The 27,907-nt window shown below is 34.6% G+C and overlaps 1 protein-coding gene and 1 long non-coding RNA gene across 5 annotated transcripts in view; one reads left to right on the plus strand and one right to left on the minus strand.

Annotated features, from left to right (window-relative positions):
- LOC106869691 (MOB kinase activator 1B) overlaps positions 1-27,907 on the plus strand; it is a 73,611-nt gene that overhangs the window by 22,767 nt on the left and 22,937 nt on the right. The window contains exons 2-3 of one of the 3 annotated variants that reach the window (XM_089347077.1): positions 12,151-12,234; positions 22,739-22,827. The exons of 1 other annotated variant lie outside the window; for it this stretch is intronic. Coding sequence is in view for 1 of the 2 variants with exons in the window: in XM_014915523.3 (XP_014771009.1) it covers positions 12,188-12,234 (47 nt within the window). In the remaining variant the exon portion in view is untranslated. The remainder of the gene's footprint in view (positions 1-12,150; positions 12,235-22,738; positions 22,828-27,907) is intronic. One more of the 3 variants, XM_014915523.3, reaches the window with a different exon arrangement.
- LOC128251573 (uncharacterized) lies at positions 7-7,414 on the minus strand. 2 transcript variants are annotated; one of them, XR_016240650.1, is made up of 2 exons: positions 7,253-7,414; positions 7-267 (listed from the first exon to the last, which is right to left on the minus strand). It is a non-coding gene; the product is annotated as an uncharacterized LOC128251573 (long non-coding RNA). The 2 variants fall into 2 exon arrangements; XR_008267174.2 differs by having other exon boundaries at positions 130-267; positions 7,240-7,370.

Genomic DNA, 27,907 nt, shown 5'->3' on the forward strand with positions numbered 1-27,907 from the left:
CTTCAACTCAAGAAAACGTCCAAAGCATCAGTTACTTCACACTGAAATGGGTTCCTCATAAATTTCCAAGTTTCATGCTTTTCATCTATATCTGGGAAGTATCTGATGAATTCTGTTTTCAAGTCACTTAGATGAGTGATTATTTGTAACTCAGAATTAAAGTTACCATGAATGAGAGCAGAATCCAAGTAACTAAAACTGGCTGAATTTGACATTTCAAGAGATGTAATGTCAAGGCCCAAGTTAGAATGCTTGAAGTAAAATGTTCTGAAAAAATTAAAACAAAAAAAAATTTGGAATAAAAAGTTAAATTAAAAGAAAAGTTATACAAAAAATTTGTACTATAAAATATTGTATTTATTTGTACAAAAATATAAAAAAGATTTTGCATAGCTTTTAGTTTTACCTGGTACTTTCTGTAATATATAAATCTGAATTTTAGTTTAACATTTGATATTTAAAAAATTGGTTTTATTGTTAAAACTTTTATTTTTCCAATCTGTGCTTTAATTTTTTGAGACTTTATTAAATTGAGCGATAGTAGAACCTATTACATACTTGTTTTATTTCCTATTTTTAAATATATCATACTTTTCATTGTGCTAAAATTTTAAAATTAAGTTAATATTTCTTAGTATGTTACTATAATGATTTGATAATGTTTTGGTATGTGTCTCTTGATTTTTAAGAATCACATTATTTCATGTTTTTGAAAACTGTGGATCAAACTTGTTACTGAAAAAGACATGTGTCTTTACACTATAATATCTAAGCTTTATATCAGTGGTTCTTAACCTGAGTCATGTAACAAACAAAAATTACAAAATAAAGGCAAATGTTAAAGCTACAATTCAGTATTAGTGAGGGTTTTGAGGGTTATGGAGTGGGGTCAGTAGGTACAGAAAATGGTAAGCAGCAGTAAGATAGAATAAGAAAACTAAAAATATAAGGCAATACTTTTGCATTTTTTTTCATAAACTTTTCATTATTTGACCATGCTCTCATTAAGAGAATAACATAATTAGAAAAATTACTGACGCTCCCCACTTCCCCAATAAAGAACCACTGGTCTCTAGTCATGAAATGGCCTATAACTTGATACAGTTTAGCAATCATCATTACTCTTTTAACATCCACTTTGTCGTGTTTGCATGAGCCAAGTAAAATTCATAGAGGCAGATAGATTTTCTACTGTCAAATGCTCTTCTTGTCACCTACTTGAACACAAGGTGATATTTTCCCCAGTCATTCAAACACGAATAGCACAATGGCCAGACGTTTACAGGGATGTTTACCAACAGATGTTGCTATTTGTATGATGATGGCTAGTACACAATATTAGGACAAGGACACACACACACATGTACATTCATACATATATGGTAGGCTTCTTTCAATTTCCTTCTGCCAAATTCACTTACAAGGCTTTGGCTAGCCCCGAACTGTAATGGCACCCAAGGTGCTGCACTGTGAGACTGAACTTGAAACCATGTAATTGCAAAGTAAACCTAACTACATAGCCATACCTATATCTAGCCTTGCCTGGAATAGAAATTTTGAAATATTCTGCTTGAAATTACAAATTGATAAAGCTGAGAGGTGGTACCCCCTTAAGTGGGAAGGAATGCACACTGGAAAACAATGTCAATATCTATTCTTTTACTTGTTTCAGTCATTAGACTGTAGCCATGCTAAGGCACTGCCTTGAAGAATTTTAGTCAAATGAATCGACCCAGTACTTTTATTCTTTTTTCTTTTCAAGCCTGGTACTTGTTTTATCAACCTATTTTTGCCAAACCACTAAGTTATGAGGGCACAAACATAACACCAGTTGTCAAATGTAGGGAACAAACACACACAATACACATGCATGTGTGTGTGTATATATATATAAATATATATATATATATATACACAATAAGCGTTTAGTTTTTGTCTACAAAATCCACACAAGGTTTTCATCAGCCCAAGGCTACAGTAGAAGATGCTTGTCCATTTTAATAAAAGCCATGTCTAATTTGGCAATTTTTTTTAGTTTAGAAGACAACTAATTTTACCCCCTCCTTTTGCATGAAACTTCAGTCTAGAGTCATAAAATGGCCTATAACTTGATACAGTTTACAAAATTAGCAACCATCATTCAACACTCTTTTAACATCCACTTTGTTGTGCTTGCATGGGCCAGGTAAAATAATAGAAGCAGATTTTCTACTGTCAGATTCTCTTGTCAGTGACACTGAACCTAGAACCACATGGTTGGGAAGCAAACTTCTTACCACACAGCTGTGCCTGCACCTAAATATATACTCTTTTACTTGTTTCAGTCATTTGACTGTGGCCATGCCAGAGCACCGCCTTCAGTCAAGCAAATCGACCCCAGGATTTATTCTTTGTAAGCCTAGTACTTATTCTATCAGTCTCTTTTTGACGAACTGCTAAGTTACAGGGACATAAACACACCAGCATCAGTTGTCAAGCAGTGTTGGGCGGACAAACACATACACTCACACATATATATATATATATATATAAAACAGGATTCTTTCAGTTTCTGTCTACCAAATCTTCTCACAAGGCTTTGGTCGGCCCAAGGCTATAATAGAAGACACTTGCCCAAGGTGCCACGCAGTGAGAATGAACCCGGAAACATGTGGTTGGTAAGCAAGCTACTTACCACACAGCCACTCCTGTGCCTATATCATCATCATCATCATCATCATCATTGTTTGACGTCCACTTTCCATGCTAGCATGGGTTGGACAATTTGACTGAGGACTGGCAAACCAGATGGCTGCACCAGGCTCCAATCTGATCTGGCAGAGTTTCTACAGCTGGATGCCCTTCCTAATGCCAACCACTCCATGAGTGTAGTGGGTGCTTTTATGTGCCACCAGCACAAGGGCCAGTCACACAGTACTAGCAACAGCCACGCTCAAAATGGTGTTTTTTATGTGCCACCTGCACTGGAGCCAGTCCAGCGGCACTGGCAACGACCTTGCTCGAATGTTTTTTATGTGCCAGTAAGGCGATGCTGGTCATGATCACGCTCAAATGGTGCTATTTACATGCCACTGGCACAGAAGCCAGACAGCTGCTCTGGCAATGATCACGCTCGAATGGTGCTGTTAGCACTCCACTATATATATATGTATATATATATATATTTCTTTTGATAGTTTGAATTATTTCTTATTCTCTTTTTGTTTTTTGTTTTTATCTTGTAAAAATGGTGCATTCCAAAATTCTGAGGCTGCTGTGAAAGAAGCTCAAAGACTTTTATTTATGTTAATGTTAGATCCTAACTGTATAAAGATAGGTGTTCATCAAAAAAAAAAAGAAAAAACTTATATTTGAATCATGGGGAACACAGGTTTAAGTAACTGCTGGAGAAAACTCAACCTGACTAAGATTTATTGTATGTGCAACATCAATTCCAAAAATACAAAGTGAATGTAATTGATCTGAAAAACTGACTGGTTAACAGGCTCATTGATTAGCGTATGATTATGTGATTGATGAGAATTTGTACTGGATGAAGAAATAGATTACATACAGACGAGAGGACAAAGATAGATAGATGGATGATATCTAATGGTAAATCTTTACAGATGAAGGGACACAAGGCAGTGATGGACAGGGAAATACATTTATGCAAACCTGACAACACCAAACAAACTAGGTGGAGTGACAAATAGTAATTTTGTTAACACTTGATTATGTGAAGTACACTGGTTTAAGCTGGATATTCATGAAGTAGAGATATTTGTATTGTGAGTTGACCAAATAGCATTAAAAAGTTATTCATATTTTGATTGTGAGCCTTCATCCCTAATATATTCAATCAAAATCACCAAACTGGAAACGGTTTTGTTATCATGTTTCTGGTAAAATACACTGCCTTTGTTTCAATTGATTTTGAAAATAATGAAAAATTTATCGAAATAACTTGGGAGTAAATCAAACATGAAATTTTAGTGGATATATTTAATTTGCATCAGAGAACAGAAAATTTGTATCCTAGAACTAGGAGCAGTGTCAGATGGGTTGATACCAATAAGTTTGACATTCATTTTTATATACTTTGGGGACTTTTCAAGTTTAGTAAATAACAACAGACTGAGAAATGGGTTTCTAGAAACTTTCTTCACTAATCTCAGCATAATTCTAATCACACATTAACAATAACTTTTTTAGCTATATTTTATCAATTAGATATCATCCGTTTTATTCCCATGCTGGAACTGGTTTATCTTATGGCAGTACTCTTACTGGATACTCTTCCTGTCTGTTTCCTGTCCATGTCTGATTTTCAAAGCAAGGTATTTTTATTCTGCTGGTTTTTACACATCAAAACTGCAGTGAAGGAAGCTCAACTGTCAATACTGGAAAACAAAGTAGATCTATAAGATGAAATGCATTTATGCTAAAAGAATTTTTTTCTATTCTTTTGTTTGTCATTTGACTGCGGCCATGCTGGAGTACCACCTTTAGTCAAGCAAATTAACTCCAGGACTTATTCTTTGTACTTAATCTATCGGTCACTTTTGCCGAACCGCTAAGTTACAGGGACTTAAATACACCAGCATCAGTTGTCAAGCGATGTTGGGTGGACAAACACATACATACATATGTATATATATCGGATTCTTTCAGTTTCCATCTACAAAATCTACTCACAAGGCTTTGGTCGGCCCGAGGCTATGGTAGAAGACACTTGCCCAAGGTGCCACGCAGTGGAACTGAACCCAAAACCATGTGGTAGGTAAGCAAGCTACTTACCACACAGCCACTTCTGCACCTTTATGTGCATTTATAAAGCAATGAAAAATTACTAAGTACTGTCAATAAATTTATTTATACACACACACACACACACACACACACACACACACACACACACACACACACACACAAACAAATACATTTTTTATACAATTCATATTCTTACTAAACACTATCATTATCCTATCTACATTTGTGTAGTGAAAAATTGAGCCCATCTCATATAACATGCAGTTATATAATCAAATATTGTTACATACAAAATGATGTAAAGCAAAGCAAGTTGTTATATAGATATTTAATAGCAATATAATTTTAATATTACTTATGTTAAAGCAATGGCCAAACCTACACAATTGTGCCCCACCAACTTTGTTTCTTCATAACCTTCAGAAAAATGAATATTTTTTTATGAAATTTTCTACAGAAGCACTTCATATGGTGTAGAGTCTGATTACATCAGAATTTGTTGTGAAAAAATGTTTTCAGGTGTTGGGGTTGAGCAGAAAATTCACCCAAGTTGATTTTGCTTCCTGATAACTTTCAGGAAAATGAGTATTTTTAGATGAAATTTTCTACAAATACCTTTTAAAGTGTGTAATTCACAATTATATTGCAATTTGATAAAAGAAAAATGGTGAGCAAGCACATATATATATGGACATGCATCTCAATATTTTTTGAAATTTCAAGTTTCATTTTGTAGATATGTGATGTGTATCAGGTATGTATGTGTGCTAGCCCACCATTTTTTCTTTTTCTTTTTTTCTGTTTTTCATATTAGATTCTGATATAATCATAATCTGCACACTGAAAAGCATTTGTAGAACATTTCACAAAAAACATATCCATTTTTCTGAAAGTTATGCAGTAACAAAAAGTGGCTTGTGTAAATTTTCCAAAACTCTTCCCCACAAATGGAAATTTTTCACAAATTCCTGTATAATCAGAATCTACACCATCTAACGCATATTTTGTAGAAAATGTCATTAAAAAGTATCCATTTTTCTGGAATTTGTGAAGAAAGTTGGTTGGGGTGGGCACATATATAGGTATGTCTAATAATGAAATACTAATTCTTAGTAGAACACTGACAAAGCATGCAGTAGTTGAGAATATAAAAATTAAAGCAAGCAGCCAGAAGATGAAGTATTGCAAAGCAGTTGTTAACAAAACATGCGTTTAATATTAAAAGAAAAAAGAATAAAGAATATTAACTGAAGAAAAGAGCATGAAACCTAAGCTGTAATAGTTGTAGAGATATTCCAAAACACAATGTTTGCAAAGTAGAAATTCAAACAACAGGTTACTTGTGTTTGCACATAAACTGTAATCCAGTAATGAATACTTGCTCCAGCTGGGTCCAGAGGTTACTATGTGCCATTGTACAAGTATTACCAAAAGTCTATAATAAACGTTTTTTTTTTTTTTTTCTTGTTTTAATCATTAGATTGTGGCCATGTTGGGACACCACCTTGAAGAATTTTTAATTGAATGAATTGGTCCCAGTACTTTTTTTCCAAGCCTGGTATTAATTCTGTCAATCTTTGAACTACTAAGTTACAGACATAATAAACAAACCAACACCAGTTGTCAAGCAGTGGTGGGGGACAAACACACACACACATATATATATATATATATATATATACATACATATAATTGTTAAAGAGGACAACAAACATTAAGGCAAGACAAACATCTCAAGTCACATGTTATTATTGAAAAAATACAGTTTTACAGCTGTTTCTAGGATATCCCAGAGTATGGCATCGGAGACAAATAGGGAAAATGAGAAGGGTATAGATTAATGAAATGACAACATAGAGGGCAAGAGAAAAGGAATGAGGAAATGAAGAACGAGAAGAGAGAAGCATAAAAGTTCTGTTCAACTTTCCAATTGTGTAATCCATAAATCCTTAGGTGTAATCCTGTGTAAATCCATGAACTGTGAACTTTTGTTTCTCTCCTCTTTCTTCATCTTATTTCTTTTCTCCTGCCCTCTGTCGTCATTTCATTAATCTATACCCTTCTCATTTTTCCTATTTGTTTCTGATGACGGAATATCCCAGAAACAGCTGTAATACTCTGTATTTTTCCAATAATAACATATATGACTCGAGTGTCCTCTTTAACAATTACATATCTGCTATACAGGAAATCTACAATGGCTCCATAACTACCATCTCGGCTATAACCCTGGAGCCTGCATAATCTGTTACAGCACTTACCTAGTGTACCTAGTCGTTTAGATAGCCTGTGAACTAAATCCCCATATTTTGTTTTTACATATATATATATATATATATATATAAAACAGGCTTCTTTCAGTTTTCACATACTAAATCCACTCAAAAGGCTCTGGTCAGCCCAAAGCTACAGTAGAAGACACTTGCCTAAGGTGCTACTCAGTAGGACTGAACCCAGAACCATGGGATTGGGAAGCAAACTTCTTACCATACAGCCATACCTGCACCTAAAAATATGGAGCCCTTCACGAATTTGGATGTCATCTTGATACAGGAGCCACGCTAAAATGTGTGTGTACACACAACTGTTAGGATCTCTAGCACCACTTATATAGAAATACAACTGTTAATTCCTCTGCTTTACTAGTTTGGGATTGGCTTAGATTTTGTTTACTTTTGTGTTGAATTATTTTTATTGATCTTCATGCTTATTTAAGCATTAACTTTATCTAAATTTACTACTTGTTCTTTGATAATATTAAAGCAAAAAATTAGTACTTTATTGAAGTCCCACAATTCATATTTAACCACTTCCATATTTGGGCACAAGTAGGAACTGTGCATTTGTATTGTATGTACTTAACAGCTACTCCTAAGTGTTTATCATACAGCTGTTCCAGCATTCTTGTTTGTGACAATGATGAGAGATTGTTCAGTTTGTTCAAATCATTTTCTAGTGACTGCTTATGACTCATTTTGTAATACTTAGTAAAACAAGATCTTTCAAAATATATTGTTTCATTTAGCAAATTGTATTTACAACATATTTAAAAGAAAAATACTTCTTGGTCTCAAAAACAATGTCCACCACACTCCTCCTCCTCATCCAGCTTTTTTAAAAGCAGGAAGCAGTGTCATATGAAATAGTATCATTGTTGGCAATCCAATAATTGCATTGTTCACAAAAACTAGCTGTATCTAGTTTTCACAAGTTGCTCTATTTAATTTTTACTAATTACAAACACAATTGTTTGAGGGAAGAAAATAAATAAATACAATCTATAAAAAGAAAAAAAAAAGGCTAGTGGAGCTTCTCATCAAACCAACCATCCTTCTCTCACTCATATCATCATTTAACATTCTTGTCTTATGCTGGAATGGTTTCAGTGGCTGGATGCCCTTCCTAGCACTACATTACAGCATGTACTCAGTGCTTCTCTCAGCATTGATAAGATTGCCATGCAGCTTGCAAGACAACAAACTTCAAGAGAAGTGGCGTTATGTTAGATAAAGGGTTAAAGTATAAGAGAAAGAACCAGAGCAGAGCAAGTTTCTTGCTGTAGGGAGGGCCACATAGCTACTCACATTTTAGTGAAGGTGGGATCAGGGTGGAGTGTGGAAGATATAAAAGTAATGATGATGAGCTATTTGTCAACCCTTAAGGTAAACCCATGGTAAATTGAAGTGAATAGGGACTGAAGAACTGGAAATTTGGATGGGTGGAGGTTGCAAGTGTGTATGAGAGGGTGAGAGATGGGAATGGGGGAGGCAGTGAATGAAGAACAAATGTTGACTGTATAAGTAGGGGAGCCAGGGAAGAGTAGGTGACAACTGCAGAGATTGAATTGAGTTATGGGGTGAATGTAATGAATGGTGGATAAGGGATGACGTTTATGGGAGCAAAGAGCAGCAGAATAGTCATGTTGATATTGTGGACAGATGAAAGGTAGAGAGAAGGATGAGTGATTGAGTAGGCTGCAAAAGTGTAAGGGGAGAGAAGGGTAGGTGTAGTGCATGGGGGAATATTGAGAGATGTGTGATTGTAGAAAAGGTGAAATGATTTGGTAGCAGGGAAGATGCAATGTAAAATGTAGGCAGAGGACAGTATGAAGGATAGTGAAAAAGATTGGTAGTATCAAGGAAAATCTGCAGCTAGAGAAATGACTGGTGGTGGGAGTGTCTTGGAGATGAAACTGGGCAAAGTTCTGCTTATATCTCTCAATATAAAAGTATATCCTTAATTTCTCTGGGGAATGTTATGTACTTACATTGTGAAACTTGTTTAGTAATAAAGTTAAAGGGTTTGGTCTATCTAGAAATGGATGTGTAATGTATTGTAAACTTACAAGAGGATAAGCTAAATGAAGATTAGCCAAATGGATATTTTGAAGTAATCAGAGGTATCAAGTGTTGCACTTAACCACATTGGAGTTGAATCTACAGGAACAGATAAGTAGATGAGTTAGCTAGTGTGTGTAACTGGTAAATGTTTCAAATAAAATCTGGTATTAGTAACCAAGAATGTGAAGAAATGAGAAACTGCCTACTAATATAATTATATTGAAATATTTCTCATCAGTCCTGTCAGAGAAATCCCTAGCATGAGCAAGTCTGAGGGACTGTCTCTATCACATCATCTCACCATTTGTTATAAGCTTTTATCATCTCTTTCATAAGGTCCAGCCTCCTTGAGATCAGCTTTCACCATTTCTTCTCATGACTTCCTCTTCATGTTGCTTCCATTTGGATTACATCATACTTCATTTATCACTCATCCTCCTAATGCTTAGTTATGAAGCTTGCTCCACAACCACATAGTTTCAGGTTCAGTTCTATTGTGCAACATATTGGGCAAGTGTCTTCCATTGTAGCTGCATACCAACCAAAGCCTTGTGAATGGATTTGGTAGACGGAAACTGAAAGAAGCCTGTCAAGTGTGTGTATAATTTTAACATCCCCTTTTCCTTGCTTGCATGGCTCAGACAGAATTTGTTGAGGCAGATTTTCTACAGCCAGTTGCCCTTCCTATTGCCAACCTTCACCTGTTTATGAGAAAGTTATTTCCCCCATGGCCAAATATTTTCATAGGATTGAAAAAGAATGGCGCCATTTGATGGTATTGCTCTTTTACAACTTATTACAGTGTTAAGACAAGGACACACATGTATGTGTGTGTGTGTTTGCCTTCTTGATATTGCATGCTAGTTGTAATTGAACATCACCATCATACAAGCATGTCATTTGTTTGTAATCTTCCATGAAATGTCTGGCCAGTATGCTGTTCATATTTGAATCTTTTAAGTGCATTTGATTTTGATAATGCTCACGAGTGGTGGGGGGGAGGTAATCAGAAGAGAATGAGAGCTGTTAACACATCTTAGTCATTTACTGGAAGCTGGAGTTTCACTCTGTTACTGATTCATCTTACTAGGCATCTGTTGCGTAACTCAAAATCTTAGTTGGTTCAAATTACCACCTAATCTTTAACAAGGTCAAGATCTAAGATATCTTTTTTTTTTAACACCTGGCATAATTTTCCTGCTAAATAAAAATCTCGAATTTTATTATAGGAAAGGCAAAGATATTCAATAAGGCTACTTAACCTACAAAATATATTTATAATCAGGAAGGGAAAAATCAAGTAATTAACTAATGCGTGAGACGATTTACATATTTGTCTTGTAAACAAAAGCATAAATTTCCATCAGTGTGATCAATAAATAATATATTTTAGATAGTGACTTTTTATTTAGTTCAATATTTTTGCTTGATCACTATCATGCTTATTGATAATTGCAACCTCTTGGTAGGTGGTGATGATGGTACTTTGATTAATTAGATGATAATTTATATCCCTTTTTTTTCTTTCTTGATTGTTTAGCAGCAAATTAACTATTTTCTTTATCGTTTTTTTCTTAATTTTCAATAACAATATTTAATTTCACTGCAGACTGTCATGGAATTTAAGGTATGTTTCATTCGTAAGAAAGTTAATTTGTTGCTTCTCTAAACCTGTATATATGTCATCCTATCATATTACAAATTAGTTTTACATTACTAGCATTATGATCTTTAATTTATTTAATTGGGTTTAAATGCTTACAGATAATTAATTGCCAATACCTTAAACATATTAAAACTATCTTGGTAAATACATCTGAGTTCCATAATTATTCTTACATAAGTAGAGCTGATTTTGTCCTCACAAGTTTCCTAATTAAACTTGTATAGAGTCACTGTGGGAATAGTAATTAAAATTAACTACATTTTAAATTTTAAATAATTTTTATAGAATGAATTAGCTACTTTCAGAGTTTTTTTTCTTTAAAAAAAGTCTGTATTTTTTTTTATTCTTCTTTTATTGATCTGCGTGTTGGAAGTTGAGTTCTTTCTTTGCAGTAAACTATTAAATAGAAAACGATAACAACATACTTAGTCCTAACATGTTTATTTTTGAACTATTGATTAATTGGTATTTATTTATTTTTTAGCATCAATATTTCTGTTATAAATGTAGCTTGGCAACCGGTACCAGATTGCCAGTGAAATTGTTTGCATATATGATCTACTGCACCAGGTGTGTGGTTCCTGTTATTGGAGCTTTTAGGTTGGTGTGTGCGTGTTGAACAGAAAACTAGCTGCAAACAACTGGCTTGCTGTCAGTTAGTCTGGCTGGTTTATTATGAACACCAATCCAAAGCCTGGATTTGTTGTCTGGAAACCGGCTTGTCTCTCTCGCTATCAGCTTCTTGATAAATTTTCTGCCTTGATCAAACTTTAGCAGCATCTTTCATGTAATTCACCACACCAAGACCATACTGGTGTTAATCCAATGGAAATGCTACTACACCAAATGTTTTCTGCCTTTATTAGTTTTATTTTTATATAAATCCATCCCGTTCTCTCTCTCTCTCTCTCTCTCTCTCTCTCTCTCTCTGATTGATTAGTGTCACTTCTCTCTTTATTAGTAACTTTTTTTTTATTCTCATACACAGGCCATATTTCCTCTTGCTGGTTGTCCTGTCCTCACTATTCCTCTATTAGCTTCTCTCTCTCTCTCTCTTTCTCTCATTTCTTTTATTCAACTAGCACTGGTCACACAAACCTGTTAGCAGTAATAACAATAATAATCATCGTCTAAATATATCTATTTGCGATTATCCATCCCTTCCCTTCCTTACTTCATAGTTCAATAACAGCAAGTTTTTTTTTTTTACTTCCTTCGCACTGTTTTCTTCTAAATTTCTATTTCTTTTTTTTTTTTTAAACACTACCACTGCAACTACGCCCTCCTCCCCCTTATCACCACCACTTCCATCATCACCATCCTCACCCTGCCACCATCACTTCCCATCGTGGTGGGATTACTCATGCCTGTGTTTCTGGCTTCCTTGTTTAGTATGGGCTGAATTGGAGTGAATAAGGAACACACCATAATGGACTGGTTAAAAGATCATGTACCTCTGTTAGCAATCAAAGCAAGGTAGGTTGTTTGATTGTTGGATGTTTCTTTTTTTTTTTTAGTTTGCTTCTCCTGCAACATTTTTACCTCTTGTCCAAACGTGTCTTTAGAAAGCCATTGTGTGCAGCTATTTTTTTTTTTTTTTTTTTTTTTCTATCATGTCATAGTCCACTACAATATATATATATATACATACACACACACACATTCATTATATGTTGGAGTACATATCTGTGAAAGCACTGCTAGTCTCCCACGTTAGGTCAGAGAGTGTTAAACAGTCACAAAACTACACATTTTACGTTGTATGTATATGTATGTCTATTTTGTTTGCACTCAGCTCGCTGTCAGTCACTGCAATCATTGTCTTACTCTTCACTTTCCCATAACCCCCACTTGAGTTAGGTAAGCTTTATTACATAGATGGCATTTTCCATGTGTTTTCATGTGTGTCTTGATTCTGTGATTACTTCATATGTGAGGCACAACATGTTCAGATCTAATATAAGTCGTTCTAAGTTTTCTGTGGTGTGTTCCGACTATAGGATTGTCAGTGAACTCACAACACATACCTACAACCCTAATATTTACATACATACTTTATTTTGGTTGAGTCAGTCCCTTGCTACTCTGAATCTCACCTCCGGACACACAGGGTTTTCAAGCAAGTGATGACTGAAGAAATGATGCACCCACGGGCAAAACAGAGTAGCAGGAGACTGGCTCAACCAAAATAACATATAATTTCTACCATGGCATCAACTAACTCTTTTTCAGATAATCAACACTAAATGAATGTGTATGGGTGCGTGCATGTATATATATGCACGTGTGTGTCTATGTGCGTGCGTGTATCTCTATGTGCGTGCGTGTGTCTGTCTGTCTGTATATATGTGTGCACATGTATATATGTGTGTGTATATACACACATATACACAGGCTGCATTACAAAAGTATTGTTTTCTTAAATCTATCACTTGTGTGAAGAATATTTAAATTCAATTTCATGATACATGTATATGGATACTTAGATGATTTCCTTATCCAGATTCATAGGGGTTCTGTTTCCTGAATGAATTTAAATGACATAGACTTTCTTCCCTCATTGAATGTCCATCTTTTTGAAATTTAAAATCTTAAAATAACATGTCAGATTTATTGCTGTTATTTGGTGGAATTCTTCACCACCTCTTCAGCATCAGCATCATCATCATCTGTAGTTGACTAAGCATCAGTTTATTTTTGTCCCTTAGAAAATTTGAAACTAGAACAACAACACTATATGTAATGAGGCAAGTTATTTAGTTCGCATTCAACTATTTCTGCTAATGTGCTTATGAACCACATAAGTAGTTTACCCATCCCTTGCTAGAAATACTAACCAAAAACGCATGCTTGCGTGTGCGCGCGCACATACACATACATACTATGTGAGAAGGGTGGTGTTCTCTTAAATCTATCACATGTGTGAATATTTAATTTCAAGATAAATCTCCTGGTTCCATCCCTGAGTAGCTCTCTCTCTCTCTCTCTCCCCCCCCTCTCTCTCTCTCTCTCTCTCTCTCTCTACTCATCTGTTTGAAATTTTTTCATCTTTCATTCCTCTCCACCTTTTATCAACAGAGCTCCTTTCTCTGAGTTACTCCTTTCTCCGGTCTGCAACCTGTTGCAGTTTAGACAAGAGGATTACCAGAAAACACTGTCACTAACTTAACTCTTCTTGCCTGCCTCATTTCGCTCCTCTTGTATTTTTCCAGATACATATCGGCTCTCTTCCTCCCTCCCTCCTTCTCTCTCTCTCACACACACAACAGATCCCTACTTTTTCCATATAAATTTTCATGTACATGGTTTAACATCCTTGTTATTAGGCAAATTCAAAATAAAAATTTATCCTTATCTCTGCATTGTTGCCCCTTTATCTGTCCCCTTTTTTTCACATTGCATTTCTCTCTCTGTGTCTGTCTCTCTCTCTCTCTCTCTCTCCTATTTGCTGTCCTTCTGTATCTGACAATGTCTCCATCTATTTGTTTCCCTCTCCGAATTTATATCTTCTTCATCATCATCTCTCTCTCTCCTCTCTCTCTCTCTCTCTTTCTCTCTCTCTCTTTCTCCCTCTCTATCTATCTCTCTCTCTCTCTCTCTCTCTCTCTCTCTCTCTCTCTCTCTCTCTCTCTCTCTCTCTCTCTCTCTCTCTCTCTCTCTCTCTCTCTCTCTCTCTCTCTCAATCTCTGAGAGAGACGAGTTTAGGAAATCTAGTCAAGTACTTCAGTCAGCACTCCATACAAAATCCAAGCTAATAGAATGTATAGGAAGGGAAATTTAGAATTAGTGTTCATTTAATCTGGATGAAGATATATGTATACATCCTTATCATCAATATATACAATACACACGCACGCACGCACACACACACACACACACACACATAATCATTCTCACCCACTGTTGTATTATTTTCTTACTACTTCTCTCTCTTTTCTTCATGCTGCAGTTCTGTGTGTCTCCCTTTAAGGCTTACGTGTGCCCCTTCTATGAACATACTAGATGTGTATTAGTTGAAAAGGAAATGGATACAAATCTGATTTAAAAGATATGGGAATTTACATAATATGGTTTTATTTTTATCCACATATATACCTTCAAAAACTATTTTAAGTTATATATGTTGTAATTTATCCTCCAGGTCTAGCGCTATGATTGAGCAAGCTTATGATCAAAAGCATTCCAACCATGACCATCCTCTCTTTATTCTTGGTGCGATGCACCTTAAAAACCTCATTGTTCTATGTACTGTTTGTTATAAGGTGATAAAGTATGATTCTGGGGAGATTTTGACTGCTATTTCTAGCAGTTAGCATGTTAAAGGCTTCTTTGTTGGCTTGTGTGTATGTGTATATTCATTTACCGATGTGTACGTATGTATGTAGACCAGGTTGCAATTAGTGCAACCAAAATTTTGATGTCAAACAATGTTTAAGTGAAGTTAAGTCTTTGTGTGTTTTTGAATGGCTAAAATGTATCATCCACGCTGTAAACTAGTAATGTTATGTAGCAATGCTATCACCTTCAAAGCATGACTTAGTATTATTAGTTGACAGATTCCCAGTAAAAAAAACTGCTTTTTGTATGTTCTTTCATTATGGTCCTTGTCATTGATTCATTATAATGAAGTTGTACTACCCCTCATATCATGGTATTCTCTTTCTTTCTCTCTTCCTGTTTTCAAAGTTGAAAAAAAAACATAATCATTTCTTGCCTTTGTATTCATATGACTGTTTGACTGTTTTATCATTTCAGCTCCATGAACAACATGGCCCAACTGTTTAAGTACATTTTGATAAATTACTCATCCTTGTTGAAGAGGGGTGGGGAGATGGGGTTTTTTTTTTTTTTGTTTTTCTCTTCATGTGTTTTTCTCTTTAAAACTTGGTCACTTTCTCCAATGATCTCCAACTGCTGCTTTAATATTTCTGAAGAGTAATTTTCAACCACTAACAGTCAGGGCTTGTATGTACCCACTTTAGACTTCAAGGAGGTTTTTGTTACATACATAAGTAATTCTTCACTCTTAAAATTTTCAAAGTTTTTTTTTAATATGTTTTTTTCTTTGTGTGTGTCAGTTTATTGTAGCAGATGTTCAGCTCCAGGACAGTCCTAATCAAGCAGATCCATAATCAAAGATATTCCAACAGTGACCATCCCCTCTTTTTCTTTTGTGCAGGAAACACAGAAACCACAATATCTAATTTGTTTTTGTAAGTCATGGCTGTGTGATAAGAAGTATCCCAACCATATGATTCCAGGTTCAGCCACACTGCATGGCACATTAGGCAAGTGTCTTCTACTATAGCCCAAGGCCAGTTAAAGCCTTGTGAGTGAATTTGATGGACAGGAACTGAAAGGATTCCCTGTTTGTGTTTGTCTCCTGATCTTGACATTGCATGATGATCATCATCATCGTTTAACGTCCGCCTTCCATGCTCCAATCTGGTGTAGCCATCTGGTTCGCCAGTCCTCAGTCAAATCGTTCAACCCATGCTTTGTAAATAAGTGGTGCCCAATCATTTCCAATGTCCAATGGAAACATCTGGTTATGGGGAAATGGATAAGGGTTGGTGACAGGAAGCAAAGCCAGCCATAGAAAATCCGCTTCAACAAATTTCCATCTATCCCATTCAAACATTGAAATGTGGACATTAAAACAATAATGATAACATGTAAGGCTTGGTTTGAGGGAGATTTCACTGGTATTTCTAATAGGTTGAGCTCCATCATTGGTTCAATATTGTGTAAGGTAGGGTTTACATGCAGTTAAAAATGTCCCTGTTAAATGTGACATTGTTATAAAAATGCCTGAAATGTATTTGTTTCAGACAAAAATTGAAAGATGTGGTTTGAAATCCATTGTAAATCCAATTAATTCAAGGTTTGGGAATTAATTCAGGGAACGTGATATTCTTTTAATGAATACAATGTTGGCAAATATAGGGTATTAGCAACCTTTATTGTTCTAATACCTTGTTCATTGTTCTAAATTTATAGAACAATGTGTGCCATTTATAAACATACATAACATATAACCATTCACTCAGTCATTCAATTGCTTTTCATTATTTTGCTCATGTACATGTAGCCTGGCTTCAAAGTTCTGTGTTGCATGTACTGTCTTGAGATATTACTATAATTTCTTGACAAGCGTTGCTGTGTGTTTAGAAGCTTACCTTACAACCATGTGGTTTCGGGTTCAATTCCACTTCATGGAAACTTGGAAAGTGACTTCTTCTTTGACCTTGGGCCAACCAATGCCTTGTAAATGAATTTGGTAGATGAAAACTGAGTGGAAGGTTGTCGTGTATGTTTGTCTTTGTATTTGTTCATGCATCACTTGACAATCACTCTTGGTTTGTTTACATCCCTGTAACTTTGTCATTCAGCGAAAGAGACTAATAGAATAAGTATTGGGGTCAATTTGTTTGACTTAATTCATCAAGGCAGTGCCCCATTTTGGCCACAGTCTAATGACTAAAACAAGTAAAAGATAAAATAAATAACAGCTTTTACTTCATCTGGTGTGCAGCATTTATTGATGAGCACATTCTCTTTGTGATAGCCCAAAGGAAATACAAACCAAAAGGTCAGATGATCAAACAGATCATGGCATGTCACAGTGATGGAAATTGAATGATGTGCTTAGTAAATATTTCTTTAATAGTTTATGAAACATGGTTTTGATAAGATAGAGTGACTACTCATACAGCAACAGCTTCTATGAACATTTACAGAAATGTTTGGTGGTGGAGCTCATTTACATCCATCACATAATGTCCTGGCAAGGATATATACACACACACACATGCACACATATATACTCAACAAGCTTCTTCTAGTTTCCATTTTCCAGATCCACTCACGAGGCTTTGGTCAGCTCAAGGCTATAGAAGAAAACACTTGCCCAAGTTGCTGCACAATAGGACTAAACCCAAGACTGCATGGTTGAGAAGCAAGCTTTTCAACCATACAGCCATACCTGGCACTTGCTCCATTGATTATGACAACAAGGGTTCCAATTGATCCAATCAACAGAACAGCCTGCTCGTGAAATTAATGTGCAAGTGGTTGAGTATTCTGCAGATATGTGTACCCTTAACATAGTTCTCAGGGAAATTCAGTGTGACACAGAATGTGACAAGAATGGCCTTTTGAAATACAGGTGCTACCAATTTTTGGCAGCTGAGTGAACTGGAGCAACATGAAATAAAGTGTCTTGCTCAAAGACACAACATGCTGCCAGGAATCAAACACATGACCTTACAATCATGAACTGAGTACTCAAACCACTAAGCCGCATGCTGTCACAAACACAAAATCACAAATCCACAAGCACAAACCCAAACTCGCTCATGTAAACATACATAAATACTTTTCTATTCCTGTTGTCATATTCTCAGATATCTTCTTGGAATCTCTTAACCAGCTATCATCATCATTTATGAAATAATCACTGTGTTGTGTGATTGTGATAATTTGCAGCCAATTCTATAAATTATGTAGGGTCTAACTTTTTGTCCACCTGAATGTAATTGACTTACCCCTCCCCTAAAATTGCTGGCCTTGTACCAAAATTTGAAACCATTTTTATTATCATCATAGTATTCTTTGTATCTCTCTAAAGCAGTGTTTCTTAAACTATGGGTCACAACCCCAAATGGGATCACGAAAATTAAATTCAAACACTTGAATTTCAGTTTTTATGTTATTTCACAAATACACAAATCCTAAAGCTACTTTTATTTTGACAAATAATATAACTACTTTTTTTCAGCAAAAATAATACATGATTTATGTATTTATTTGTATGTTTTATTTCATATCTAATACCTGGGATTGCGAAAAATCTTGTGATGAAAAATGGGTCATAAATGAAAAAAGTTTGAGAAGCACTGCTCTAAAGCAACAAGTCATGCAATCAATAGTTCACTGTTTATTTTGTAACCTCTTAGTCTAGTCTTCTTCCATTTCTGTCCGTCTTTCATGAGAGGATATATTTTTGTACAGTAGCTTCAGACAAAAAAAAAAAAAATGTAATATATATATATATATATATATATATATAAAAATTGTTCTGCAGGATGAAATGAGTGATGGGAGGGAAAGATGTATTAATACCTTTTTGATTTTTCTCGATAAACTTTCTATTGAAATCCCAGTGTTTTGGTGCACCTAAATAGTCATTTCCTCTACTATAGATTAAACTGACACTTTACCAATACTCAAAATATTATGTAAAAATATACATTTACCACACACATATATATATTTGGTTTCTTTTTATTATTTGTTTGGCTCTGGCAAGTGCAGACACTATTTGTGTTACTCCTTCAGTTTCTCTCAGACTTGAGTGTGATAGGGTTGTCTGTGTAAACTTGGGGATTGGAAAAGAAAATGTTTGAAGTTCTGCTGTTCTGAGGGGAAACTCAAGTAACATCAACATTACACTCTCTCTACTGAGATCTTATGACTGACTATGGCAAAGTCATTAGAGCATCAAATGGAATGCCTCACTCATTTCTTCTGACACTCAGGGCTCTGAGTTCAAATCCAGTTGAGATTAATTTTGTTTTGTATTCTTTCAGGTTCAGTAAAGAACTATTCCAATGTTGTAGATTGGTGAAACTGAAAATATGAGACTAGACCCTTTTTAAAGTATTTGTTCCAATACTTTTGTGTTTTGAATTCAAATCTCACTGGCCTCTTATAGGTTGGTCGGGTTAATCCATCACCCAGTTTTAAACCACCATTTGGCACCTTGGATGATTTTTAACAGAATTCACTCTGTTGCAAGCATTCAGGCCAGGTTTCCAGTTTTAAGGCATTTTCCTCCATCCCTCCCTCTTCATTCTCTTTTGCTCCCCATCTATCTGGGAAGCATTGTTAAGGGTAATGAACCCTGTACTTTTGGTGAATGTTTTATTTGCTTGTTATTTCCTGTGTGTAGAGCTCAAAGAAGGAAGGGCATCGTGAAACTGACTTTCTTTAGCTAACTTGTAGGAGTATTTGTTACTGTGATCCTAAGAGTTATGAGATTCACTACTGACATAAAGTGAAACTAAATATGAGTAAGTTTGCAAATTCAAATATCTGCCTAGCTACCTAAAGAGTAATTGTTCTTTATGACTAAATGCTTTCATAATGTCAACCACTAATAAATATATAACAAGGCTAGTTTTTGAGATTTATTTCTCTCCACCCACCCCCTTTGTACGGATAGTTGTCACTAAAATATATAGCAAGTACTTGAAAACATAGTCAAGGTTCATCAAAGGTAGAGGTAGTTCCACCACCAATCTCAGTAGAAAGCCAAATCTCCATTTTATCCTAGTTGCAGCTGTTTTTTGTAATCCGTTTACAGCTAATAGTTATTACCATACTGTTTAAACATACTTAACCATTTGTGATATCACATATCATTGTATATAATAACTATCTTATCCATTCACTTATATTTTCAGTTTGCATGAGTATTATGGTGTTATATTCTTTTTGCAATATTTATTTTCGAATAGTCAGATGCCCTCTAATTCAAAAACTTCTTTATTTTGAAATGGTGGTTGGTACCTATTTTCAGCTAACTAACCTAAAATGAACAGTAATATATACTTTGTCTGGAAGCATAACACATAATTGAAGCATATTACCTTGTCAATAATTCAGCAGTGCTTGTGTGTGCATGTGTACATGCATGCATATATAGATATATATTACATAAAGGTAAGATCCAAGGACCAAGGTGTAGGAAGTAAGATTTAAACACTCTGTAGAAGGTATAAAAAGCAACTTTCAGGAACAATAGTGGTTTATTGATGTAGACTGTTGTAAATTTTTTCCTGTATCGAAGTTCAATAAGTTGAAAAGTTATTTTATAGTTTGTGGTTAGCAGCTGGGGTTGCTGTGTATGCAAATAAAAATCCAAAATTAGGGATAAAATTAGCAGATAAAATTCAAGCTACATATGTTTCATAACTAGCCAAACCTTGGAAGTATTAATTACCCAAACAAGGGGTAATTCGCTAGAAACTTGTTAGGCCAAAGATAACTTAATCAAATGAAGTTTACATTGTTGTCAAGGGGTCCCATGTTAACTCGTAAGAGATTCGATCAAAAATCTAAAATAAATAAATATATATCTCCCCCTCCCTCTTTCACCATTTGCTTTCTGTCTCTCTCTTGTTGCTCACACGTGACCATCTTTCTTTTCCTGCATGGATGTTCAAAAGATTGGACGTTTTTTCTCTCTTCCATCTTTTCTATTTTCAAAGAAAATATTTTTCCCAGTATTCACTATTTTCCTCTCCTTCTGGTCTAATGACCCTCCATGTTTGTTTTCATTCAGTTTCCTTGTATGTCTCCACTGTCCTGTTTTTCTTCTCAACTTTGACCCTCCATAAATCCTAAATTTTATTTTAGAATTTATAGGAGCAACTGTCTTCGAAGACTCGTTGAATGCACGAAATGAGTAGATAGCTAACCGGCAACTGATGAAAAATCCTTTCTCTGTGTTTGCTTGTCCTGTTTCTCATTTCTTTTCTCTTGTTGTTTACGGATTTAACTCATTTACATTTTTCATGTTGTTTGCACAGTTGGTGACATCCTGTACCCATATATGCGTATATATACATACACGCACACACACACATATTACATATATATATATATATATATATATATATATATATATATATATATATGTTTATATATATATACTAGCAGTACCTGTGAATGTTTTACGGGATTAATGGTAAGCCTATTGGGTTATTTCTGAAAACTTTATCCAAAACCTGAAAACGTACCCTGCGTTGACTGTATTAAAAGATAGTCACTCATCTGCTATTCACTGAAAAGTGAAAGAAATCAGAATACAATGCTTATTTAATGTACTTTATGCACAATTTTATAGACTTAATACACAGCACTCATAAAATAAATATTCACTCTTATTTTTCCCATAAACAAAAAAAATATCCCAAACATATAATTGAACCTTTAGTTAGATTGCACATATCTGCCACGTAAATAAGCATGAATATTTCACGGAATTACACTTATGAGCATGTGTTAAGTAACGGGTGATATAAAAGAAATTTTGCATGAGGAAAAATTAATCAGTTTTTGTGAAAAGTATTAGTAAATTTAGTACTGTATCTTGTCTTTAGATATTTGAATGTTCCTCACCTTTTAATCTTAGCTACATTTTAAATAGTGATTGTATCTCTCTAATCCTTGATTAAAATAAACAGTAAACTGTTCAGGGAAAAAAAACTATTTGTAATTGTTTAATAAATTTACTGCTATATTTATTCCATTAACATCAGTCTTCCATGCTTACATGGGTTAGCTGGTTTGACAGGATCTGGCAAGCCACAGAGCTATATCAAACTCAATGTCAGCTTTGGTGTGGCTTCTGTGGCTGGATACCCTTAATGCCATCCAATTTACAGTAAGCTCTAAATGCTTTTTTCATGCCATCAGCACCAGTCAAGACACCAAGTAACTTCCAATCTACATATAACATAACCAGTTCACAAATCCATAAACAGAAACCTTTAGAATATCTTTGCATCATGATATAGCATTGCCAAAACTACATCTCAAATACTATGATTCCTACTTAGTACCAAAATAATACCACAGTCCTGATCAGTTGCTAATGCACTACAAACCTCAAATAGACCAACACTAGAGTATTCTCACATCTATGTATAAGAATGGTGTTACTTCACACATTTAACATTCAAGACTGAATCAAAAAGAAGACCATTTATTTGACTGATTGGCAAAGATTCAACCATTAACTCTCAGATGTTTTGTTACTCCTTATTGCTATTACAATAGCCACCACTCCTACTGTTGCCACTCACATTCACTTGTCCTATCAGTTTCTCTGCTCTCTGCCTCACCTTCTTCCTTTTCTTACTTCCCAGACCTTACACTAAATACTTTACTCAATTCTTTCCTTTAACTTCAGTCCTCTGGAATACTGTCTCTGTCCATATTTTACCTACAGACACTGAACATCAATCAATCAGTCCCTCCTGTCTGGAAGGATCTGCAAAGGTTTTGAGTATTGCTTCTTTTTTTTAATTTATAATTCTGTTTTTCCTTTTAAATTTCACAATCTCAAAAGAGTTTGTTGCATACATCAACTATTTAGATTAGTTTCCTATACACTAATTAATAAGCAATTAACTTATTAAGGTTTTAAATAGTGAAAGTCTCAGATTTAAAACTATCATCTCCTCTTATTTTACTGGAAATATTCCAAACTAGAGACCATATATTGTATAATGCAGTCTTTTTATTCATTCTATATGGTTCTTGCTTCCATTTTTGTGTAGTAAGAACCAGAATAAATGAACATAGAAGGATAAATTTTTGCTTACTTTCATATTTATTCAGATTTACTTGTCAGATATCAAAAATGATGCCTTTTTTTTCTTTTGACAAATTTTAAAATATTGTTTGCTTCTGAAGACAGCCACACTTGATTCACTGGTAAAATTTTGATCTGCTTTTGCCACTTGTAAACTGAGATATATATATGTAATTGTGTGTGTGTAATTCAAATTATTTACCTGTGAATTTATATATTGGTTTTCAATTATCCCTTATCAGCATGATGTTTTACCTGTCCAAAACTGATGTAATATTGATATTCTTCAAATTTTGCAACGTAGTAAAAATAAAACAAAAACCACTTCTGGCAATGATAATTCTTATTTTGAGCCTGACACATTTTAGTTCAACTATTGATTAACTAACAGTAAATTAATGCCTCACTAGTTTTTGTTTATTCTGTATTCATGTCATATTGACATAAGTGGCTCTGTATCAACTAACTCAATATAAAAGTTATTTTATACAATACTTGCATTTGTAGATTTTGTACTCCAGTTATAATATTTACTGTCATAGCCTTATTTCTAAAATATTGATTTTTATTACTTATATATTCTCTCTCTTTCTCTCTCTCTCTCTCTCTCAATAAAGTGACCAAAATCACAACATACTCTCTGCTGGATTCAAAGCCAACAATTTCGAGATGAGGGTCAAGTTCATTGATTACATCAGCCCTGGTTTCACTGGTACTTTATTTTATCAACCCTAAAGGGATGAAAGACAAAGTTGATTTCAGTGGGATTTGGACTCAAAATGTAAAGAGCTGGAAGAAATGGCACTCATTTTGTCAGCTCCCCACCTGTTATCTTAATATTACAGCCTTTTTGTAAAGCAGCAAACTAGCAGAACCATTAGCATACAAGGCAAAATGCTTACCAACATTTCATCCGTCTTCACATTCTCAGTTCAAATTCTGCTGAGATCAATTTTGCCTTTCATCTTCTCAAGGTCAATAAAATAAGTATCAGTTGAGCACTGGAGTCAATCTAATCAACTTCCCTGAAATTTATGGCCTTGTACCAAAATTTGAAAACAATATTGTAGTTTTTTTTTTTTTTGCCTTCTTAAATGGATGTTTTAAGCTACTAAATTAACATCAATTACTAAGAGATATGTAGCTATTTCATTCTGTTGTGTTGTAAGTTCTAGACACCAGTCATGTACAGTCTTCAACTCAAAACCATTTCAGTTATTCAATAATACCACTGTAAGCATGTAAAGATCAATGGTTTATATGTACATGGAAATTATATTGCATAACTTGAAAATGAATTTAGCTTTTCAGTTTGTGTAATCTAATTCCAAACCATCAGTAATTCAACAATGATGCTGAGTTTTCATCTCACCAGTTGTTGAATCCTATTATTGTTGTTGCTGGTAGAATCATTAGTGTCAGAAAAAATGCATTGCTGTACTTGGTCCAGCTTTTCACATTCTTTTTACATGGAGTTCAAATCCCACCAAGGTCAGCTATGCTTTTCATCCTTTCAAGGTTGATAAAATAAAATACCAATCAAATACTGGGATTGATGGTACATCCCCTCTCTTAAAAATTTTTGGTTTTGTGCCTAAATTGTTGTTATCCATCATCATCGATATTTTGATATTTGTTTCTCTTACAAAAATGGACCATCTTGACTTTATCCTGCTTTTTTTTTTTTTTTTTCTTTTCTTTTTTCTTTTCTAGTAACAGAGGTTTAGTTCCTAAACAACAAAATAACAAATGAATCATCTCCTTGCACATTGTAAATTAGACAAATGGTAGATTGATTGACACCAATCTCGTGACACACGACTAAACCATCAAATATTTTCTTGATCATCTCTACCTTTTCCTATATAGAACACATACATTGGCATCATTTGTTACAATCAGGTGCCCTTGTATTCTTTCTGTTCTCTGGTCTCATGTCAATCAGTACAAGTACATAAATTCATACTAAAAAAGGCTTCATCCTCACAATTCTGTCATATAAACATGAGCAATAGTCTGTGCACTTGCAGTAGCTGAGAATTGTGGTGGTCACTGGTACATATTTTGCCATTACAATCAACATCTTTGACTGATTGCTGACCCATGTGGTCACAGATCAATCCTTAAGAATAACAAGGTCCACAATTGAGTCTGCTGTATTTTCCTGGATCAAAGATGAATGAGGTTACATGTATTCTATTCTTAGAAACTCAAGTTTTCTCCGTCTTCTAACACAGCCTCTTTCATCAATAATTCAGCATTAAGGAAACTTTACAAGTGATTTCAATTTAACATATTCTTATAACAACTTTATCTTTTAGGATATTAGAATGTCAAAAAAAATTAAAATAGTTATACTTTCATATTCTGTATCACAAGCCAATTGAAACTTGTGAAAATACTACTAAAATATCTTTGGTATTAGGAAGAGCATTCAGCCATAGAAACCATTCCAAAACTGATATTGGAGTTCAGTGCAGTTTCTCTGTCTCATCAGATTCTTTCAAACCATCCAATCCATATCGGCGTGGGAGACAGGCATTAAATGATAATGTGTTGACTTTAGTGGTGTTCAGTCGTTCATAAGTGGTGAAATTAGACTTAAGATATTAGGTGTCAAAGTTAAGATGAATAAAATCTAGACAAATGTCAATATACTGTGTTAAAATATTGTTGATTTATAATGTGGTATAAAGTCTGGGACTTATTCTATTATAAACAAACCAACACCAATTGTCAAATAGTAGGAGGAAGGGACAAACATAGACACACACATATGTGTAACCAGCTTCTATCCTTGAAGGGTTTAATGTACCAAATCCTCTCATATGGCATTGGTCATCGTGGAGCTATAGTAAAAGAGCTGGGTGACTGGTAAATTCCACCACGGTATACTCCACCATGGTAAATTTCAGCATAGGTGAAATTATAATAATGATAATTATCATTATTATATGTGTTACAATATTATAGAAGTAAAAAAAAGAATGCATAAAAATATCAATGTCAATGAATACAAAAAATACAAGACTCATTGAAATTTATAAAACAAAGCAAATACTCAATGAGAGATAAAAAAATATACAGTATTTACAAGACAGAAACAACTACTATGGAAGAAAAAAGTCATGCAGATATTGTAAAAAAACAAAGGAAATATTGAACTATGGCAATACAATATGGAAAAATAGCACACATGAAATATAGAGACATAATGAGATAACCAAGATAATCTTTGCGAACCAACTACAGCAATATAACACACCAAAAAACAGAAAATCAGAAACGTGAAAATAGAAAAGGTAACAACAAATGAAAAGGTTAAGATTTTAATAGATAGCTCAGTAATAATACCTAACCATATAGAAAACAATAAACCCAATATTACAATATCTGACCACGAAAGAAACGAAACAATAATAATCGAAATTGGAATAACATCTGTCCATGGGTGGAATTTACCTAGAACCAAAAACCTGTGCCCAAGGAGCTGTGCAATTAGACTGAACTTGAAACCACATGGTTACAAAATGAGATTCTTAACCACACAGCCATGCTTGCACCACCACCACCACCACCACCACCACCCCTCTCTCTCTCTCTCTCTTTCTCTCTCTCTCTCTCTCTCTCTCTCTCTCTCTCAGTGGGAGGATTTGGTTGTTAATTCTTGCAAATCAAGTGCATGCATAGATACTTAGGTTCTTTACTTTGATTTAACCATCATGGCTAAGGCCATTCTGGAACATGGTGGTTTGAATATTTAGGGAGTTTCAGTTAATCATTTCACAAATTTTAGATGTGATAGAGAGCAGAGGTTGAATTGCACATTGAGAGCTGACTCCTGTAAATATAATAAATTATACTTCTTTGGTGATAGATGTGATTGAGTGTTGAAGCTTGTCTTCTATAAATTTTATAAAATATCCTCAATTCTTGGCTTTGGTGCTTGTTTAAATTGAATTATTTCTGTCTTTAATAATTATAACTGAGACTGGTTTAACCAGCTTCTCATTGGAGATACAAAAATTTTTTATCAAATTTGCATCTAATTAATTTATTAAAAATTCCTATTGTTCAGTGATCAGGCATGCATATTTGATATCTCATTGAATTCAATTTAAATTTTGTTAAAAAGATTTGGATTTTTTTTTTTTTTTTTTTTTTTCCATATGTGCAGACCTGGCTTTGTGTTAAAAAGTTTGCTTCCTAACCACATGGTCCCAAGTTCAGTCCCACTGTGTACCTCTTGGGCAAGTGTCTTCTATAGCCTCGGGCTGACTTGTGTATGGATTTGGTTGGCAGAAACTGAAAGACACTCATGTGTTTGTTTGTATTTATGCATGTGTGTGTGTCTTTGTGTTTCTCCCACCCACCACTTGACAACCAAAGCTGGTGTGTTTATGTCCCCATAACTTAGCAGTTTGACAAAAGAGACCAGTAAAATAAGTACAAGGCTTAAAAAGAAAAAAGTACTAGAGTCAATTAGTTGACTAAAAATTTCTCCAAGATGGTGCCCTAGCATGGCTTCAGTCTAACGACTGGAGCAAGTCAAAGGTAAAAGATTATTTTACTTGTTTCAGTCATTTGACTGTGGCTATGCTGGAGCACCACCTTTAATCAAAGAAATCAACCCCAGGACTTATTCTTTGTAAACCTGGTACTTCTATGAGTCTCTTTTGCCAAACCACTAAGTTACCGGGACATAAACACACCACCGTGGGTTGTCAAGCAATGTTGATGGGGACAAACACACACACACACACA

The sequence above is a fragment of the Octopus bimaculoides genome, chromosome 2, assembly GCF_046866305.1.
Source record: "Octopus bimaculoides isolate indiv1 chromosome 2, ASM4686630v1, whole genome shotgun sequence".
Classification (NCBI taxonomy): Eukaryota; Metazoa; Mollusca; class Cephalopoda; order Octopoda; family Octopodidae; genus Octopus; species Octopus bimaculoides.